This window comes from Callospermophilus lateralis, chromosome 7 (genome assembly GCF_048772815.1).
Source record: "Callospermophilus lateralis isolate mCalLat2 chromosome 7, mCalLat2.hap1, whole genome shotgun sequence".
In the NCBI taxonomy this organism is placed as follows: domain Eukaryota; kingdom Metazoa; phylum Chordata; class Mammalia; order Rodentia; family Sciuridae; genus Callospermophilus; species Callospermophilus lateralis.
This window is the reverse complement of record NC_135311.1, coordinates 125,671,221-125,692,617: the sequence shown is the minus strand read 5'-3', so window position 1 is coordinate 125,692,617 and position 21,397 is coordinate 125,671,221. Positions and strand designations below refer to the sequence as shown.

General features: G+C 48.9%; 1 protein-coding gene across 1 annotated transcript; it reads right to left on the bottom strand.

Annotated features, from left to right (window-relative positions):
• Positions 1-559: 559 nt before the first annotated feature.
• On the bottom strand, positions 560-8,152 carry Znf683 (zinc finger protein 683). Its single transcript, XM_077110082.1, is given in 8 exon segments — positions 560-745; positions 747-881; positions 1,809-1,937; positions 2,880-3,593; positions 5,271-5,450; positions 6,049-6,076; positions 6,078-6,175; positions 8,120-8,152. Coding segments are annotated over 8 exon segments (1,503 nt in total).
• Positions 8,153-21,397: the final 13,245 nt, after the last annotated feature.

Here is a 21,397-nt window from a genome sequence, read left to right as displayed (position 1 = left end):
GGATGTGGCTCAGTGGTTAAGCGTCCCTGGATTCGATTCCCAGTACCACTCCACCCCATGACCGCCCTCCCCAAAAAAGGTAGACAGTGATATCTTGGAGGAACAGGGAGTGCCAACTGAGAGGGCATGGTGGTTGAGTAGAGCTGTGAGATTGAAAGGTGGTTGGAAGCAGCAAAGGAACATCTGGGCAGGTGCTGGAAAAGCTGTTTGGAAAGGATGGCAAAGTGCCCTTTGCTGGGCAGGCAGCATGGTCTGCACCTGGCGCTGGACTGTCCATCGGTGAGTTGAGATGGAGGGCTTGGTTCCATCTAGGTCATAGACCACGAATGGAACCAAACCTAACCCGAGGTAGATGGCTTCAGGAACCCAGCCTCTTTGCAGTTGTGTCCCCTGACCTGCTCCCAGGTGAGATGTGAGATGTAAGATCTGGTGAATACATGGCGACTTCCCCCGCCACTGGAGAAATTCAGGAGGCCCCAACTCATCACTGAGAAAATCCTTTAATTGCTTTGCCCCTGCCTATTTCCCAGGGCCATCCTGGTGCCACCACTCAGGCTGGCTACCCTGGCTTTCCCTGGGATGCTGAGGACACCTTGACCTTTACATGTCTCAGGCCATTCGTCTGCTTCTCTGATGGCGCCACTACAAGATCTAGTGCTCCCTGGTGCCAATGGGCAAGGCAGGAGGAGAGAGAGGCCAGGGGCAAGTGGGTGTGAGAGAGGTCGCAGGGCTGGGGCTTGTGTAGCCCGATGGTGCAGCTTCAGATGAATGTGCTGGGCGGAGCGACTTGGGCAGACACTGCATTGGAAAGGCGGGGCTCTGGAGTGCAAGCGCAGGTGGGTCTTGAGGTTGCTGGAACTGCTGAAGCGCTTGTGGCACATCTGATGGGAATGGCACCGGCATCAGCCCTGGCCTTGGGCTGGCTCAGGATGTCTCTCCTCCTCCCCATCTTGAAAACACCCCTTTCTACCTGCCTCCCTGTCAATGCAAGGTTGGAAGACTTCCCTGGTGATTTCTCCCTGGAACCCACAGTATCTGGCACATTAGAGCCAGGCAGATGGGGGTTGGAGTTCTTCTTTACTTCCTGTGACTCCTCTCTAGCCTTCCTCTCGTTATTGGAAAACATATGACTAGTAACTCCTAACCTCATAGTTAGGGGAGCTTGAATGAGTTAATCATATAGAACCCCGTGCGTGAGGCTGCAGTGTCAGTGGATGTAATTAACATTTACTGGGGGCTGAACATGCCAGAAATTGGTCTCACAGAGTCTTCTGGAGGAGGTCCTAGGGAAGTGTAACTAAGTACTAACACAACTAATGAGAAAGCAAAGGCTCAGAAGAGTGAATCCCCTATCCAAAAGTCAAAACAGCAAATTGGAGGAGGAGCTAGGATTTGAACATAAGTAATCTGACCCTGTAGCCTAGACTCATAGTCACTACACTCATCTCTGCCCCTGTAAAAGGAGGAGAGAATTCCTACTCTCTGACCTCGCAAGGAATGGGGTCACACTTGAAGGAGGGACCTACATTGATCAACAACCCTTGGTAACGGGATGCATTCTCCAGGACCCAAACTTGACTTTTCTCCCTTCAACTCTCTCCTCCAGTTTCATTCATTCCAAGATGACAGGGCTCAGACTCATCCTGCCTTAGCTCCCTTCCCTAGTCCCAATGCCCCACTTCCTTTCTTGTCTCTCTCTCTTTTTTTTCCCCAGGGGGACTGAAGAATGGAGGTCCAGGTGCCACCCTCCAGGGCCTAGCATTGCTCACCAGGCTACAGGAGTACAGGGGAGGGGAAGAGGGTCTCACCACACACTCGTGGGGTCGCTCCCCAGTATGCACCAGGTAGTGCTTCTGCAGGTGGGCGAGCTGAGTGAAGCTCTTCTGGCACAGGACACACTGGAATGGGCGCTCCCCGGTGTGCACACGCAGGTGGACCTGAGCCAGGGGTAGGATGATGCTGCCCAGAGCCCCCAGCATGACCTGGGGTCCTCTCCAGACCTCTTCCCACATCCCCACAGGACCCCTTGTTGGCATCCAGGCCTCTCCATCCCCTTGCCTCCCCATCACCTCCCTCAGAGCCTGTCAATCACTCCCAGATATTCCCACTGCCCTGAAAGGGAGATGGCAGGGAAAAGGAGGTCAAGTAAAGAGTAGCCCAGGTGTCCTGGAGCCCTGCTGCTCAGGTATGATCCACAGACCAGTGGCATCAGTATTGCCTTGGGAGCATGTAAAATGCAGATTCCCAGCTCCTCCCCCAACCAGCCGTGCTGAGTCAAAATCTCAAAATCTGCGGGCCTGGGAATCCTCAGGCTTACTATCTCAATTCCAGGTGAATTGAGGCTGGTTAAAGTTTAAGAACTCCTGCCCTAGAGGATCCATCAGGGCTGTTCCCCAATAACCACTACTTTGCTCAACTCCAGTGGATGCCAATCTGGGTTTTTTAACAGAGATAGGGTCATGTACGCCCCCTGCTGGAAGGTACAGATAATGATGCCAACAGCACCACAGCTGATTCATGGGATCCCCCTTGAAAATGTGTCAGGTCTGTGGTATAGACTCACCCAAATCTACCCATCCCTCATCTGACCTTCAATAAATGAATGGTCTTAACTGGAAGTCAAGAAAGAATGGTTGTCCAGGAAAGGGCTTTGCGCTAGGTGTTGAGAGACTGATATCAAAGCTAACCCCCGCATTGTGGTACAGTACCATTTTATGCTGTGTCTCCACCTGGACAGATGAACAGTTCCAAGGTCACATGGACCTAGAGGCTGCCCAGGACTGCCTTCCAGCTTTCAGGTCCTTGATTCTAGAACCCAGGAGGGGAGGTTAAGGGGCATGGGAGGGTTGAAGGGGCAGCAGAGCCCAGGAGGCAGATACCTTGAGGTTGGAGAGCTGCCCGAAGCTCTTTCCACACACATTACACTCATACAGGATTTTGCCGTTCTCTTTCTTCAGCGGGTAGGACAGCCCTGTGGTGCCTTCCCTGGAGCCCAGAGGGGTCCGCTTTGCTGGAGCTGCCACACCAGCACTCCCCATCCCCAGGGAGGAGGTTTGGGCAGCTCCTGAGTCTCGATCCTTAGTCTGGGAGGGCAGGGTTTGGCCAGAGGCTTGGAGGGCCCCAGGGTACAGAAGCAAGGTCTCCCGCTGGGGACTGCAGTACCCAGGATCATTGGCTGTCCTCAGCAAGCAGGATGCAGCCACGGTGGAGTAGGACGTGTCTTGGGGCAACATGAAGAGATGGGGACATTGGACAGAAGGTAGGGCCCCGTAGGTGAACAGGTAAGGTGGAGGCAGGAGCGGAGGGTACCCAGGATAGAAGGGGTGGAGGCTGAGTAGGAGCTCCTTGGAGATGGGGGTGAGAGGAGGGCAGGGGCAGAAAACTGAGGGGCCAGGACTCTTTCCATTCAGCCAGAGGGTCGGGGAGGAGCTGTTGTGAGGAGGAAAGAACGGGCAGGGGGGCCCCTGGACAGCTCTTTCTGGCTGGTTGCCCATCTCACTCCTGCTCAGGTAGTACTTGGCTGCGAGTTTCTCAGCATCGGTGGAGATGGCATGCAGCCCCAGGGGCGGGTGCCCTGAGCAGAAAAGAGAAGACTGTGAAGCCCCCACAGCCTGGAGTAAACGTCTGTCCCACATCAGACCTGCCCAGTCCAGGGCTGGAAAAGAACTCTGGCCTGTAAGCTGGGTGGAGCCCCCTGGGCAAGGCACCTCTCCCTTCCCCAGCTATTGTACTTGCCAATGAAAGCTGCTCGCATTCCTGTTGACAGTTTCAGGGAGAGAAAACAGTTCAAGAAGCCTGACAGATATCCAATTGAAGAAGTCAAGTTGGATCAGTTGGTTTGTGGTTGAAAGGAGAGGGCCTAGTTGGAGACAGAACTTGGGATGCCAGGGGCTCAGATGAGATCACATAGGGTAATGCCAGATCTGTGTCCAAAGTGGCAGCTGCTGGACCCATGGGACTAAATTGACATTAAAATAAAATTTAATAAAATATTCAGTTCTTCACTTTTACTGGTCACACTTATTTTTATTTTATTATATTAATTAATTAATTAATTTTGTAAATAAATAAATTAACTGGAACTTGAACCCAGGGGTGCTTTGCCACTGAGCCACATCCCAGCTCCCCCCGGCCCTTTTGTTTTTAAATTTCAAGAGAGAGTCTCATTAAATTGCTTAGGATCTTGCAAATTTGCTGAGGCTGGCCTCAAATTTGCAATCCTCCTGCCTCAGCCTCCCAAGTCACTGGGATTACCGGCATGTGCCACTGTGCCTGGCTGTACTAGTCACACTTAAAGTGCACAGTGGGTATTGAGCGGCATAGACATAGACTAGGCCCACTGTCATGAGGAGTCCTATCAAAAAGTGCTATTCTAGATGAGAACAGGAGAGGGGAAGAGAGGAAGGAGAGGATGGAGAAAAGAAGATGGGAGGAGAGGATGGGGAAGACAGGAGAAGAAGGGAAGAGGAGATGAGAAGGAAGAGGAGAGGAGAGAAGGGGAGGACTCTAGACATGAAAATATTTAGGAGGTAAGTAGAACAGCTAGCAAGGGAAACCGGGATACAATAGGTTAAGGAAAAGGCACAGAGGGATAAAAAGTAAAATGTTTGGGCTGTAGGTAGAGCTCAGTGGTTGAGCGCTTGCTGAGGCCCTGGATTTCCCCAGTATGGAAAAGAAAAGAGTAAAAGACTAAAAAGAAAAGAGTAGTTAAAAGTAGATTCTCCAGTTGGATCCTCACTGATTCACTCAGTGGACTTGGCTGTGCTGTCTCTGCTTTGTGCTGGGATCCCAGAAATAAAGGACACAGAAGGAGAGTCCCTGCCCTCTGGGAGGTCTTAGTCACATAAGGAAAGGATGTATTATCACAAACCGAGAATGTAGGCAAAAATGAGATCAGCTTTTATGAATGAAGAAACAGGCCTCAGGGATGTGCACAAAGCCATGGAACTAGAAAGGGCAGAAACATGACCCTAAGCCCTGTCTCCCAGCCCAGGGTTCTTATCTTATAATTGACTCCTCTAGTTCAAACTCTAGGCAGACAAAGCTCTTCCCCCTTGACTTCAGCCACACCAGCTCAGTACACCCCTCTGGCTCAGGTATCACCACCTGGGAAGTCCCTGCAGCTGCAGTCAGACCCACAGGCCAAAACCTGGAAGTGTGCCTGAGGCTCTGTCCTTACCAGTGACCAGAGTCCCCTCCCGTCCCTTGCCCCACCCAACCATCCCCCAAGGTGTAGCCCAGTCACTGACTCACTCTGGCTCCAGGAGTGCTCTAAGACCCTGAGGGGCTGTGCCTAGGGATGCTGTCTGCAGGGCACACAGATACAGGCTCTGGTGGCTGGCCAGCAGGGCAGATCCAGCTGGTGCCAGTGGCAAGGGACACATCCAGCTGGCAGAGGACAGGCCTCAAGCATCCACTGTGCCTAGAAGTGGCCAGAAGTTCAAGAAGACCTGGAGGGCAAGGGGCTCTGAGACTGGTGGCTGGGACTTGGGGGTCTCTTGGGTGGTCCCACCTCTAGTTTGGTTTCTGAAGAAGCTAAGACCTGCCACCCCACATATCTGTCATTCAAATTGTACCCCTTTCCTCATCCAAAGGACTTTCTCACCCCCTGCAAGACTGTCCTCCCCTCCCCACCACCCATCTGTTCTCCCTCCCCGCCCCCTATACCTGACCACCCTGGTCTCTGGTGTATTTCAGATCATCTACTCTTTGTTTTAAATGGAACCAAGGTGAACTTGGGGAAAATTCTCATCCAAGACTGTCAGCACTACAGTATAGCCCTGAGCCCTCTCTCACTAAAGCCTAAGGCCATGGTCATATCAGCCAAGCATTCTGCATAAACTTTCTCCTTTTTATTGCCACAGGAGGGTCTGGGTCCCTATGGCATGGACACAGGGTCTTGAAACTTCAAGGGTGTATCCTCATGATGTGCCTAGAGGAGGGGACACTCAGGACCAAGGAGGCATTCAGACACCTCCACTTCTTCCTAATGTCACCTCCTTTCATCAGCAGAGTGTCCTCAAAGAGAAGACAGGGACCCCATCCTACCTGATGGCCTTGGCAGAGCTAAAAGTCAGGCAGGAGACTGGGAACTCCCCTTTCCCGGCAGGGTCCTGGTCTTGTGGCAACAACCCAGTTGTGCAGCTGATTTTCCCCTCCTGCCCCACCCCACTACCTACTGGGAAGACAGGTGAGTCAAGGTGAGCCAGAAAGGTACTCCAGGAAGGTGCCTGGGTTCTAGGACTGGCTCTTCCACCAACATGCCTTGTGACCATGAGCAGATCACTTTCCCTCCTGGTCTCAGTTTCCCTATCTTCAAAATGGAGCGTTGGCCTGGTTGTTGTGTGAGGGTTGGTGCCCACATTTAGAAGCCAGTGATGCCTCTCCTGGTAGGTGCAGAAATGGCATTAACTAACCAATGAGAAGTGAGAAGCAGAGGTGGCTTGAGAAAAGAGAGGGAGATCCTTCTGGAGTTTCCTAGGGAACATTTGGATTCCTCTGGGCCATGGAGAATGGAGGCGCCACCTCTTTCCATGGAGAAAGGGCAGGGCTGGGGATGCAGCTCAGTTGGTAGAGTGCTTGCCTCGTACGCACAGGCCCTGGGTTCAATCCCCACAAAAAGGGGGGCTCCCCTCCATCCAATTTCACCCAGATGGCTTTCCTGGGCAGCTGCGGAAACCTCAGGGTCCTGTCACCCAAACTGCAGGGTGCAGATCCCTTAGCAGACAGGAAACCTGAGAGAGGGCGTCCAGGTCCTCAGGAACCCCTGGCCGCCTGACAGGAAGAGGCCCTATGCACAGCCAGGGCCTCTTCAAGGCCAGAGCTCCCCTTGAAGGCCCCCCCCCTCGGTGACCAATCTCCCCTTCAAGTCCAAATGCCTCTCAGACCCCAAAGCCCTCCCTCCAGTGTCTCAGCCCTCCAAAACCCCTTTTCCTTTGCCTCTTTCCCAACTCCTCCCCAACCTGCCTCAGGTTTCAAAACAGGTACAAATACCTGGCCAGGCAGCCATCCTCTCTGGCTGGGGAGGGAAGAGGTGGGCAGGCAGGCTGCTGCCGTGGCTGAGGCCCCAGCAGGTGTGAGAGAAGACAGGAAGATGCTACATTTGAAGTTGCCTCAAAGAGGAAGAGGGGGGCAGGCAGTCCTGGGGGCCTGGGAGACCTAATAAGGGGGATCCTCTCCAAGCTGTACCTCCCAGTGGTGACTCTACAGGACGACTCCGTGGGATTTGGGCCGCAGCGTAGTGAGCTACTGGCATTTCAGTGTGAGCGTGTAGTGGGTGCCAGAGGTGCTAGCTCTGTTCTCAGAGAAACTGGATGGCTGAGAAGAAGGACAGACCAGGGCTCAAAGGCAGAAGTTGGGGTCCTTCTGGAGATGAAGGCCAAGCTGAGGCAGGAGCAGGCAGTGATGACCACAAGGGAAGGTAGTGATGGTGACAGGCAGGGTCAGGAACAGGCAGAGACAAGAATAGGCAACATAGAAGGATACAGACTGAGATGGAGAATGGGGCTGGCAATGAGCTCACAGAAAAGAGGCCCAGGACACAACAACCATGTCTTCCCACATCAAACACATTGTCCCCCTGCCAAAAATAAATAAATAAATAAAATGTCCCATCTCATCCTGGGAAATTCTACTCTCAAATCCAGATAGAAAACTGAGGCCCCAAGAGGGCAAGAGATAATTCAAGGACACAGCAAAATGGGTATAAGACACACCAGGCTTGAGGATTCACACCTATAACCCCAGCAACCCGGGAGACTGAGGCAGGAGGATCTTAAGTTCAAGGCTGGCCTTGGCAACTTGGGCTAGGGATGTATTCAGTGGTAAGAGCACCTCTGGGGTGCCACACACACACACACACACACACACGCATAAACCAGGCCAGGAAGTAGCTATATAGATCCATAATTTCATTAATCTTGTGAGCATGAGAAGGTATGTCACACCTTGAGCATTACCCAAGCTCCAAGTCTGGCCCAAATTGACAGTCCCAACAAGTCCCATCAAACTGCACCTCAGCTGTGCCACACAGGTGGCCTGGAACAGGGATAGCTCAGACTCTGCCATGGTCAAGGGGCACATGGTTCTCTGCCAACTCAGCCCTAGAGCTTGTACTCACCTCCACCATGGCCTCTGTCACTGTCACGGTCATTTGCCCACAAACTGACCCCTGTGTGTCTGAGAGCATCTCAAGGACAGGAAACACTATCGACTCATTTTTGTTTCCTGTGTAGACTTTGTCAGGATTTTTTGGATAAACAGTCTCCTGCAACAGGAGTCTTCAGGGAGACAGAAGGAACCTCCCACTGGAAAAGCCACAATGGCCAGATGCCTAATTCCAACCCTCTCCCCCAGCACATAATGCAGGCACACACGGACCAGCCAGCCATAGGCCCCACCCATATTGTGGATCAAAAGCCACTGGCCTTTAGGTGCCAGGTAAGGGGAGACTCCTCTTCCAGTCTTCCAGGGAACATTTGGTTTTCAGGGCAGAGGAGAAAGAAGGTTGTTCAGAGGAGCCTGCCAAGCCCTGCTGGGCTGGTCCTGGGCTGGGGTCTGGGCTGCTCCCAGCCTCCCTTGATCCATCCAGCTCCCAAACGCAGGCTCTCCAGCCTTCCCAGAACTTCTGTAAGCTTCTCCAGAATCTTAAAAATGAATCCCTTTTCTGCTTAAATCCTCCGGAAATGGCTTCTAAATCCTTACAACCAAGAACCCCACATCCTATATGCCTAGAATAGAGGATGGAGAAACAGGGTACAGGCTAGAATACTCCAAGGATCACAGATGTAAAGGTAGCAACCTTTACAAGCAGTTTACTTACTATGTGCCTGGCACTGTGCTAGGGGCTTCAGAAGCTTTATCTCATTTAATCTTCATGATAGGCCTGTGGGGTTAGTTTTATCATTCCCACGATCAACAGAAAACTCAGAGAGAGTAAGGAACTCACCCAGAGTCACACAGCAAGCAGCCAAGAACTCTAGTGCCAAACCTCAGACTCTACCTTTCTTGGTAATGCCAGTTCCCTCCACTACCACACCCACCCCATCACTGCTGAGCTTCATGCTCCCTCTTCTGACTTGCAGTTTCTGTGCCTAGGCAGCCCCCTCTGGACTTTCCCACCCCAACAACTCAGCCCTCTTGCTATCCTTCCAATTACTAATCTGACAGTCCTGCATGCAGTCTGGGCTTACCAAAACTCCTTGCCCCAAAGCTAGAGCCCTCCCCGACTTGCAGGCCTCTAGCCAGCCTCCACTACAGCCTTGCTGGAGATCACAGGGGCGTAAGGGCCCACCTGTGTACTGAAGGAGACCCCACCCACATCGCCAAGAAGACCTACACACACCTTTGATTTCCATCTGCCAGTTCCACCTGAGCCTGGCATCACAGTCTGCCCCCAACTCTCACCAAAGTCGGTGTAGCCTGTTGGTCTCCAATCCTGAGTCCCCTGGCGTGGCTAAGAAGTGTCCTGGAGTGGGGCTGAGGACAGTCTCTGAGGTTCCCACTCAAAAAAAGCCTCTGACCTACCAATCCCAATTTTGTTCCCATCTCCAGATCCCTGCCTGATCCTCTATCTCTTTGGCCTCCAGGCCCTGTGAAGTCACAGGCCTAACTGTAATGTCACCTTGTCCAGGAAGAAGCACAGGGGTAGGACTGTGACCTTCTAACCCAGGAGACTGACCAGATGCCTTGACCCAGATGAAAGACTCGGGCCTGAAATGACCTCAGTGACCCCAGGAGGACTGGGGGTGCTGGTGGAAGGGAGGGAGAGTGAGCCAGGGCTGGAGGGTGTGGGGTCCCGGGCTCCTGGTGCTCACTACCCACTGACTTTTTTCTTTCTTCTGTTAATTACAAAAGGATACATACTAGCAGTGAACTTTTCACAACAAAGAATATGCAAGCAAAAAAATAGAAGCTCTCCCTTCTCTACACTTACCAGTGGTCAGTGTGTGCTGTTCAATGTTTATCCTTCCAGACATTGTTTTCTGTGAATCAACAAACAGGTAAATGGATTTGTGTGTGTGTGTGTGTGTGTGTGTGTGTGTGTGTGTGTGTGTGTGTGTCTGCCCATACACAGTACTGTGATTAAACCCAGCACCTCACACATGCTAGGCAATTGCTCTACCACTGAGCTACACTCTCAGCTCTTTTTTATTTTTATTTTGAGACAGGGTCTCACTAAATTGCCTAGGCTGGCCTAAAATTTGTGATCCTCCTGTCTCAGCCTCTCAAGTAGCTGGGATTAAAGGTATGTACCACCATGCTCCACAGGTAGATGGATTTTTAAAGTTTTGTTTTTATACAAACATGGGGTTATATAACATATATTATTCTGCTGCTTTTTCTATCCAGTAATGGCCACCATTCATGTTGGGCACATACATATTTACCTCCTGCTTTTTCTTGTCTGGGTGGTATTCCACAGCAAGGACACACATGCTCTGTGGCAATTCCGCTGTGATCAGAAGTGGACTCCCATTTTTCTCTTTTCCACACAAGCCTGGACATGACCTCCCTACCGAGTTCATGTGCACAGTGGTTAAGAATATTAGCTCTTTTTAAAAAAATTTTCTTTATAAATATTTTTAGCTGTACATGGACATGATATCTTTATTTTTTATTATTTAATGTGGTGCTGAGAATCGAACCCAGTGCCCCACATGTGCTAGGCAAGTGCTCTACCACTGAGCCACAACTCCAGTCCCAATATTAGCTCTTTAGACAGGCATGGTGGTGCACGCCTGTAATCCCAGCAGCTAAGAGACTGAGGCACAAGGATCACAAATGATTTCAAATCCAGCCTCAGCAAAAGTGAGATGCTGAGCAACTCAGTGAGACCCTGTGTCTAAATAAAATACAAAATAAGGCTGGAGATGTGGCTCAGTGGTTGAGTGCCCCTGAGTTCAATCTCCAGTACCAAAAAAAAGAATATTAGCTTTGCTAGATTAATCCTAGCTGGGTGGCCTCAGCAAGTCACTTAACCTCTCTGGCTTCTTCCTCGTTTGTCAATATCTGCCTCACAGAGTCTTTACAGGATTCCTTGATTAATTAATGAAAAGCCCTTAGGATATTGCCTGGCCCAAAGCAGGTACTTGACACAAGTGGGCAGCTTAGTATTTTATATCACTCTTTGCCTAATGATGCAAATTTTTGCAAGACATCCTCCTAAAAGTGTTAAGTGGGGATGGGTATTCCAGGACCACTTTGGAATTTGGGCAGCACTTGAGAAACATTCTGTTTTATTGCTTTATTCATTAACGCCTCTTTGGTTAGGGACCATCGCCCTCATGCAATGCCAGCCCCCCACCCTCCATCCTATGCAATACCATGATAATTGCTCACAGCATTAGAACCATGTGCCAGCAATCGGGCAAAGAACCCTGCTTTGCTTCGTTCCATTAGCGCAGTGACCCTGAAGGCAAGAAAACTGATTCTTGAGTTGGGCACAGTGGCACAGCCTGAAACCCCACTGACTGGGGAGGCTGAGGCAGGAAGATGGCAAGTTTGAGGTCAGCCTCAGCAACTTATCAAGATCCTTAGCAACTTAGCAAGACCGTGTCTCAAAAAAATAAATAGGACTGGGGATGTGGCTTAGTGACAGAAGTCCCCTGGGTTCAAATCCAATGCAAGAACAAAAAAGAGAAAGAAAGAAAACTGATTCTCAGAGAAGAGTAACTTGCTCAAGATCATAGGACCCAAAACTAGAATACACAGAAAGAGAACAGAGAGGTGATTACAGGGCCAGAGGTGAAAGGAAGAAGGGGCGGTGGGGATCAAAGGGCATGAAGTTGCAGTTAGGTAGGATGATAATTCTAGAGATTAGTGGCCATCATGAAGACTATTGTTGAGAGTATTGTGGGGTATCCTGGAAATTTGCTGAGAGTAGATTTGCACCACACACATATGAAAGGTAACTATGTGAAAGGATGGGTATATTAATTGCCTCACTACAGTAATGCTTCACTATACACACACACACACACACACACACACACACACACACACAGCATTTTGTTGTGTGCTTTAAATGTCTACATTTTTTTTTTTTTTTTAATCACAAGACCAAAGTTGAGGTTGCAGAATCCCAAAGGAAAAGGAGAGAGAAAGGAAGAGCTGCCGGTCCTAACCAGGCATGGTACGCAGCCTATGATCTCAGTGATTTAGGAAGCTGGGGCAGGAGGATTGCAAGTTCAAAGTCAGACTCAGCAACTTAGTGAGGCCCTAAGCAACTCAGTGAGACCCTGTCTCAAAATAAAAAAAATAAAATGGGCTGGGTGTGGAGCTCAGTGGTTCAACCCCTGGGTTCAATTCTCAATACCAGAAAGAAGGAAAAGAAGAAGAAGGGCTGGGGATGTGGCTCAAGCGGTAGCACGCTCGCCTGGCATGCGTGCGGCCCGGGTTCGATCCTCAGCACCACATACAAACAAAGATGTTGTGTCCGCCAAAAACTAAAAAGTGAATATTAAAAAAAAAAGAAGAAGAAGAAGATGTCTTGCTGGATGTTGCTGAAATCGAAAGTGGTGCAAACAGGCCTCTCGCTATCAGGGCAGGGTCTGGGGAGCAGAGTAGAGGCCAGGTAGAGGCTTGCTAAGAGAGGGAGGCAATGGAACCGCAGCCAAAGCCCACTTCCTCCCTGAAAAACCTCAAAAACTTCACCCCATGACCACGGTTGCCTCCAGCCTTGAGGCCAGCGGCTAAATTCCAGACCAGGTCAGCACAGGGCCCCAAGAACTTTGCCACAGGGATACTTTTGAAGGGCACCAGGTAAAGGACTCTGGGTCAGAAGACGGTCTGGGGCCACGGCTGCCTCAGAGTGGGATGGGACTCTGAGGACAGGGCTGAGGGTTGAGCTGAGGTGCTCTCCACTCCTGTGCTCTGTGGCTGACACCTCCCTCCCTCTGCCTGACACCCTCTTGCTTATCTCCGGACAGCCCAGCTGTCAGTCTGTCAGAAGTTTCCAGTAGGCCTCTTCACACACTGAGGGTGGGGAGATCTTGAGATAGGCAGTGCCAGCTCTCACTGTACCCACTGTGACCTTCCAGTCCTTCTATGGACAAAATTGCAGATATGACTTCAAGTGACATCTGAGAGCACTTTACCCAGCCTCTTAACTCAATCATTCCAAGAAGACAGAAGACAAGAAGAGGTCACACCACAGGGATTCAGACCCAAGAAGCTAATATACTCTTCATCACCAGGCTCACTGCCGGGATGTCCTTTCCAGTCTGGCATGAAACAGGAAAAAGTGATCTACCTATGTATCTGCCACTAGAGGAAGACTACACACTATGTACAACTGCATACAGAATATTCTGCAGCCAGGAAAAAGCAGGAGACAATTTTATTCATTGCTTCCTATTTGCCAAACTGCTTTACAGTCATCTCATTTATTATTTCTCAGTATCTTCTAAGGTGGTGCACACCTGTAATCCCAGCTACTTGGGAGGCTGAGGCAGTAGGATCACAGGGCTAGCCTCAGCAACTTCACAAGACCCTGTCTCAAAATTAGAAATGAAAGGGCTGGGAATGTAGCTCAGTGGGAGAGCACCCTCTGTTAAATCCTCAGTGCCAAAAAAAAAAAAAAAAAAAAAACCCAAAAACAATGTAATACTATATCATACCCACTAAAATAGCTATAGTTAAACAAACAAATAAACACAAAAAAATGGGGAAAAAAGTGTTGGTAAAAATTTGGAGAGTTTGAAACATTTCTGGGTTGCTGATGGGAATTCAAAATGGTATAGTGGCTATGGCAATTAGACCAGCAATTCTTCAAAAGTTAAGCAGCGCCAGGTGCAGTGCACAACCAGTAATCCCAGCAGCTAAGGAGGCTGAGACAGGATGGCGAGTTCAAAGCCAGCCTCAGCAACGGTGAGGTGCTAAGCAACCGAGCGAGATCCTGTCTCTAAATAAAATACAAAAAATAGGGGCTGGGGCTGGGGCTCAGCAGTAGCACACTTGCCTGGCATGTGTGAGGCACTGGGTTCAATTCTCAGCACCACATATAAATAAATAAAGGTCTATCAACAACTAAAAAAAAAAAAAAAAATTAAAAAACAGGACTGGGGATGTGGCTCAATAATTGAGTGCTCCTGAATTTTGTCCCTGGTACTGTGCCCCCCTGCAAAGAAAAAAGTTAAGCGAGGGCTGGGGTTGTAGCTCAGTGGTAGAATGCTTGCCTAGTACATATGAGGCACTGGGTTTGATACTTGGCACCACATAAAAATAAATAAAATAAAGGTATTGTGTTCATTTACAACTAAAAAAAAAAAAAAAAAAGAAAGTTAAAAAAAAAAAAAAAAGTTAAGCAGAGAGTTTCCATATGACCCAACAATTCTACTCTGAGGTGTGTATATCCAAGAGCATTGAAAACATATGTTCATACAAAAACACGCACACAAATGTCCCTGAGGAGCATTAGCTATAATACCAAAAAAAGTGGAAACAAGTCAAACACCCATCAACGATGATTGAATAAACAAAATGTGGTATCCTCATGCCATGGGCTATCTTCATGTGCTGAAAGTCAAGAAGTTACTGACACAGGCTATGACATGGATAAACATCGAAATCCCTGTGCTAAGTGAAAGAAGGACAGGCCCAAGGACAACATAGTGTGTGATCCCTTTATATGAAATATCCCAATCAGGCAAATCCATAGACAGGGCAAGATGAATGCTTGTAACAATCTGGGGGTGAGGGTGCAGCATGTGTGCTTGTATCATGATGAGGATGTTCTAAAATAGTTGTGGTTATGATTGCACAACACTGCAAATTTACTAGAAACTATTGAATTGTACACTATTTTATTTTTCATATTTTGACAGTACTGGGGATTGAACTCAGAGGCACTTTTACCACTAAGCCATACCCTCCAGAACCACCCTTGCCTTTTTTTTTTTTTTTCTATTTTGTCCTGAGACAGTGTCTCAAAGGCTGGCCTCAAACTTGTGATCCTTCTGCCTCAGCCTCCCGAGCTGCTGGGATTACAGATGTGAGCTACAGCATCTGACTCCTGAATTATACACTTTAAATGGGTGGATTGTATGATGCCATGTGTGTAAGAGAAGGATATTCCTGCTCTTCGGACACAGGATTGCCTTCCTGGGGTTTCACATAAATACCTTCTGCTGGGATGGGAGCTCCAAGAAATGAGGAATCAAGTAAAACCTCCAACCTCAGGGTTGTGAGCAAGAGCAGACCCTGGGCAGAGTGTCGGGTGGGTGAGCACAAGCTCTGCGATGACAGAAATGGTGGTGAAAATGGAGATTAGGCACTGGGCCTCCCTTCCTCCCTCCTAGCATGGCACTCTGACCTGCACAGGTGGAAAGTTAATTTTTTTTCCCCAGACTTCCTTGCAACTCAGACTCCAGATGTGAATGTGGTTCTGGTAATCTAGATCCATTTGGGTGAGATTTCGAAAGCGAAGTTCAGGACACTGGGTCAGAGCCATTTCTGCAGCAGTGTCAGCAGAGGGCTCTAGGGTCAAGTTTGGAGCATCTATAACCCCCTGGATTGCTCAGTGGGCTTGGGCACTACTCCAGAAAGCTGGGACAATTTGAGTACAACAAGGTGGGTCTGGAGATGCTCAGCCACCCCTGATTGCTTGCCAAGGGGTCAGGAGAGAAAGACCTGTCCATGCATCTGTCATTGATTGGGAGCAAGTGGTGTGTTTAGTGCCATCTAACCTGCAGCAGGGATCTGGGTCCAGAGCCTTCCAGATGGAGCACTCTGTCCGGCAGGGAGCCCAGGCAAGGAGAGCTAATCTATTCTCTCCACCATCAGCCAGCCTCAGAGCTCCCAAGGATGCCCTCCCAGGGCTCCAAGGTTTTCACACCCTCAGAGAGTTCTCCAACCCCTGTCCTACCAATGATCTCAACAAATTTCTCCTCCTAGAAGCCTCTAAGACCCTAATCCAAGAACCTCTCCTACCTCTTATATATACAGCTGTACATCTGATATGTATATAAATATATATATATGTGTGTGTATATATGTGTGTGTGTATATTTATATATATACACACACACACAGATAAATCTCTCCTGCCTCGTGTCCTGATTACAGTGGGAAGAGGGAGGCCTGGATGACCTCTAACCTCCATCAGCCACAGCCTACTTCTGTGACCCTGGGCAAGTTACTGACCTCTCTGAGCCTCTTTTCTCACCTGTAAAACAGGGTTAATAATACCTACCTTGCTGGGAGGGTAAACAGAAGTAACTCACATAACAGAGGGTCTGACTACCTTTCAAGAGATGCTCATTTCCACCCCCATCCCCTCTGCCATTTCCTTTTAGCTTATAGTATATGTCAGGACAGGGCCTTATTATTGCTCTACCCACATCCACACCCCCACCCATCGTCTCACACACATGGAGGCCACCCAATGCCATGTGTTCGATGAATGAGTCAACAGCTGGAAGCCCAGGGCCTAAATCATTCACTCCTGTCATTTCATTCACTTGTGTATTAAGAAAAAAAAGTGTCCAGTCTCAACCAGGTGCCAGTCCCTGAGCTGGGTACCAAGGATGTAGAGAAGGAGATGGAGTCCCTGTGCCTCAGGCCAGAAACCATCATGGCACTGTCAAGTCAGTCAGGAATTACAGTCCAGTGTTCCTACCGGCCATGGGAGCCCAGAGAAGGGAGAGGGTGGAGGGGGAGGAGAGGGTGTTTGGCCGATTCTCAGCCATGTGTCTCTCTCTCCATTAGAATGGAAGTTCCATGAGGGGTCTCTCTCTCTCTCTCTCTCTCTCTCTCTCTCTCTCTCTCTCTCTCTTTCTCTGGTACTGGGGATTAAACACAGGGTTGCTTAACTGAGCCACATCCCCAGCCCTTTTCTGTATTTTAATTAGAAACAGGATCTCTCTGAGTTGCTTAAGGCTTCCCTAAATTGCTGAGGCTGACTTTGGACTCAGGAACCTCCTGTCTCAGCCTCCAGAGCCTCTGGGATTATAGGTGTGCGTCATTGCACCCAGCAATTTTGTCTCTTCTGTTCTCTGCTGTATCCCAGCATCTCAAAGACTACCTGGCACGTAGTAGGTGCTTAATCAATGCATATTGGACAAATGAACAGAACAGGTAAAGAAATGGAAGAGTTCAAAACAGAGGCATGGAGGCAGGACAGAGGGGGGCTCCTCCAGGCTCCAACACCCTTTGTTCCTCCTTGGAAGGCAATAAGCCCTCATATGGCCTGACCCTTGGCAGAGGTCTTTATGCCCTTTGATCTTCTCATCTTACCACAGCCCAGTGAGGACAGCAGGTCAGACACAACTGTCCCTGCTCATCAGTGAGGAAGCTCATCCTTAGAGGGGGAAAGTGACCTGCCTATGTGCCATGGCTATTGGTGGCCTTGCTGAGAGGAGAACTCAGGCCTCCCAGCTCTGAGGCCCAGCTTGAGCTGCTTCCCTGCAAGTCCAAAGGGCAACTCTACCCTCCCAGAATGTGCTGGGCAAGTTGGGGGCTCAGCTAGACAGGTGTCTTGACTCAGCAGGGGCCCAGAGTCTTCCCCACAAGGCTGTGGAAGCCAGGAGATTGAGAAAGCATGCAAGATAATAAGGAGGAGGAGGAGGAGGAGGAGGAGGAGGAGGAGGAGGAGGAGGAGAAAAATTAGACCTTTCTTTCCTTTCTTAAATTTTTTTATTTTTGCAGCATGGGGGATTGAATTCAGGGGCGCTCTACCATTGAGCTATATTCCCAGATCATTTTATTTTTTTGCTTTGAGACAGGGTCTTGCCTAATTGCCCAGGCTGGACTTGAACTTTCAAGCCTCCTCCTGCCTCAGCCTTTCAAGTAAACTACAGGTATGCATTACCACACCTGGCAGAACATTTTATTTTGATAGATTTCTTTTTAGCTAATGAAAAAATAAAATGCTAGACATTTGTTCTCTCATGTATCCCTAATCACAGCCCAATGGGGTGGATGTTATTCCTCGAATTTTACAGATAAAGAACTGAGCTCAGAGAAGGGCATCAACTTGTCTGAAATCACACGAGCAGTTAAGAGGCAAAGCTGAATTTTTTTTTTTTTTTCATAAATCTTGTTTTATTCAGACGGTTGTTTGATCACACAAGGTCCAAAAAACACTCAATAAATTAATACAATCAGATGTTAACAATTGGTCTTCAAAAATTGTAGCCTGTGATGCCACATTTGCCTAAGATCTCTCAGATGTGAAGCCACATCCGCACCTCGGTGGCCACCGAACCTGTAGCTCAGTTTCCTTGCTACGAGTGAGTGGGTTAAAGCTAGCAGTGTGAGCACTGTGACTGCTTTTTCTTCAGACTCCTAATAGCTATAGGGATGTCAGACGGGGTTGGAGGAACCAGCTCAGCCTTGACATAGTGCCAAAACACAGCCAGCTCCGGACTTGAGTAAGTCACAGCAGATGTCACCGGCCCTGGGGCCTTCTCAGGGAAAATACAGACAAGTTGGGCCATGGTTCTACGATGAAAGACCTGTCACCCCCAAATCCCAGCAGAATGTCAACTCCAGCAAAGCTGAATTTTAGACCAAGACTGTTTACCATGTTGAAAGGCCTGAGATCTCAGGCATAATATTGAGATGCTGCGTTCATGCAAGGAGCCAGGACCTGAGTCCTGTCCGGGAGGCACTGCCAAGACCAGACTGCTTCCTGCTAGCACCAGAGTCAAGGGTCGTAAGTGCTAGGAAGGCCCAAGTTTCCAACTCAGAGCTTCTCCTGCTGCCACAGAACCAACATTTGTTTACAGAACCAACATTTCTAGGCCCAGCAGGTGTCTAGCACAGGCAGGATGACCCCAAACTCCTAGGCTTAGGCTTCACGAGGCCTGGGAATAAACAAGTTCATGTTAACAGAAACAAGCAGTGCATGCTTACAATCCCAGCTACTTGAGGGGCTGAGGCAGGAGAATCACAAATTTGAGGCCAGCCTGGGCAATTTAGATAAATTCTGTCTCAAGATAAAAAATTTGTAAAGGGGGCGGTGATATAACTCAATGGTAGAGCACTTGCCAATCATACATGAGGCCCTGGGTCAGATCTCCAGCACTGCAAAAAGGAAGGAAGGAAGGAAGGGAGGGAGGGAGGAAGGAAGGAAGAGCTTAAATTTCACTGGACGCCATCCTTGAAATCTACCTCAATTATTTTTTCCTGTATTAGTCAAGCATTTTGGTTAATAGCTAAAAGCTCCAAAGTCAGTCGGAATGGGTTTGAATCCCTCCATGTCACTTTAGCTTGCACCACGAGCAAGTAATGTCCATTCTTCTTTTTTTTTTTTTTTTAAAGAGAGAGAGAGGAGGGGGAGAGGGAGAGAGAGAGAGAGAGAGAGAAATCTTTTTTAAATATTTATTTTATTTATTTATTTTTTTTTTAGTTTTCAGCGGACACAACATCTTTGTTTGCATGTGGTGCTGAGGATCGAACCCGGGTCCCACGCATGCCAGGTGAGCGCACTACCGCTTGAGCCACATCCCCAGCCCATAATGTCCATTCTTGGCCTCAGTTTCTATGTCCATGAAACAGACACAATAGCCAGGCATCGTGGCACACACATGCAATGCCAGTGACTTGGGAGCCTGCATAGGAGGACCACAAGCTCCAGGCCAGCCTGGGCAACTTAATGAGACCCTATCTCAAAATTAAAAAAAAAAAAAAAAAGCTCTGGAGGGCTGGGATGTGGCTCAGTGGCAGAGCGCTTGCCTGGCATGTGTGAGGCACTGGGTTCGATCCTCAGCACCACATACAAATAAATAAAAAATAAAGGTCCATCAACAACTAAAAGATAATTTAAAAAAATAAAAAATAAAGCTCTGGAGATGTAGCTCAGTGGTAGAGTGCCTTGGGTTCAATCCCTAGTACCATAAAAAAAAAAAAAAAGAAAAGAAAGAAAGAGGAATGTAGGGGTCTTGTGGTCCTCCTGGAGGTTGCTGCAGACTGTTCAGAGTATGGGTTGGATGAATAGGGGCTGTTAGGTGGCTGTGCCCAGATGACAACAGCTCCACATCTCCTCTCTCAGATGTGCCCCTGAGGGAGGCCACCTGCTCCCTTCTTGCAGAGCCAAGGACGCTGTGTCCTGCCCCAAGCCCAGCACTGGGTCAGCATCCATGCCTAAGTCAGCAAAGCCAAATTCTCTCAGTGAGGGGACGAGTGCTGCTCCTGGACCTGCACTCCACTTTGTCCACCGAGGGTGGGAGGGGCTCACCAGGCGGCAGAGCCCCTAGAGGAAGCAGCTCCACCTGGCTGCTGACCAACTGGTCCCTGGCTCTTGTTCAGCACTTAGATTGCTCCAACCCCACACCCCGGGTTTCAGGACCCAAACCAGCCCACAGTGTCTGAAGTTCATTAGACTCTGCACCTGGTCCTGGCTGCCCCAAATCTTCCAGCCCAACCAGAAAAAACTCTAAGAAGGGACAGCCAATGATCAGAGAGTTCAGAGACCTAGAGACAGCGTTGAGAGAACGGATCAATGAGGGTTGCAGGGTTGCGCTGCCACAGGGAAGGCACGTCGCATCACACTCCATGGCTGGAAATGCTTCATGGCTTCCTGGACCCCCTGGTTTAGCTTATGAGGCCACAGTTGATCCAGCCCCTGCCCCGCCCACTTCTAAAATGTGGACAAGAACATCACCATGTGCATAATCTCACTTCATTCTGCCAGAGAAGGTAATGTCTCTATTTTTCCAAAAAAGGAAATAAACCTCGGAGATTTTAAATGATTAGCCAGAATTTGAGCCCAAGCTATCTCCAGAGTCTTTAAGACTCACAGCCATTTTAAGAACCAAAAGGGCACTTGTGAAAACAGTTAGGAAAGTGGACAGGAGAAATTGGAAAGTCGGGTGCCAAAATGCAGGCTTGTTGTCTTAGCTCCTCAGGAGGTTGGAGGATCGCTAGGGCCCTAGAGTTGAAGGTCAGCCTGGGCAACATGATGAGATAGTGTCCCTTAAAAAAAGTGACTCTGGAGGCTGAAACAGGAGAATCATAAGTTTGAGGCCAGCCTCAGCAATTTAGTGAGACCCTGTCTCAAAGTAGAAAATTTTAAAAGGGCTGGGTATGTAGCTCAGTGTAAAGCACCTCTCGGTTCAATCCCCAGTACAAAAAAAAAAAAAAAAAGTAAGGAAAAAATAAACAAATTAGGGGTGCCATTTATAGTAAAAATCTTTTCCTCCTCCTCCTCCTCCTCCTCCTCCTCCTCCTCCTCCTCCTCCTCCTTCTTCTTCTTCTTCTTTTTTTTTTTTCTTTTTGGATGCAGGGGATTGAACACAGGGCCTTGTGTGTGTTTACTATGCATTTACCACTGAACTAAACTATAACCCTAGCTCCATCATAATAAAAAACTATTGAGTTAACTTGATTATACTTTTCTCTCCTTGATCAAAACCCTCAGAGTATCTATCCAACACTATTTTCACCTATAGATTTG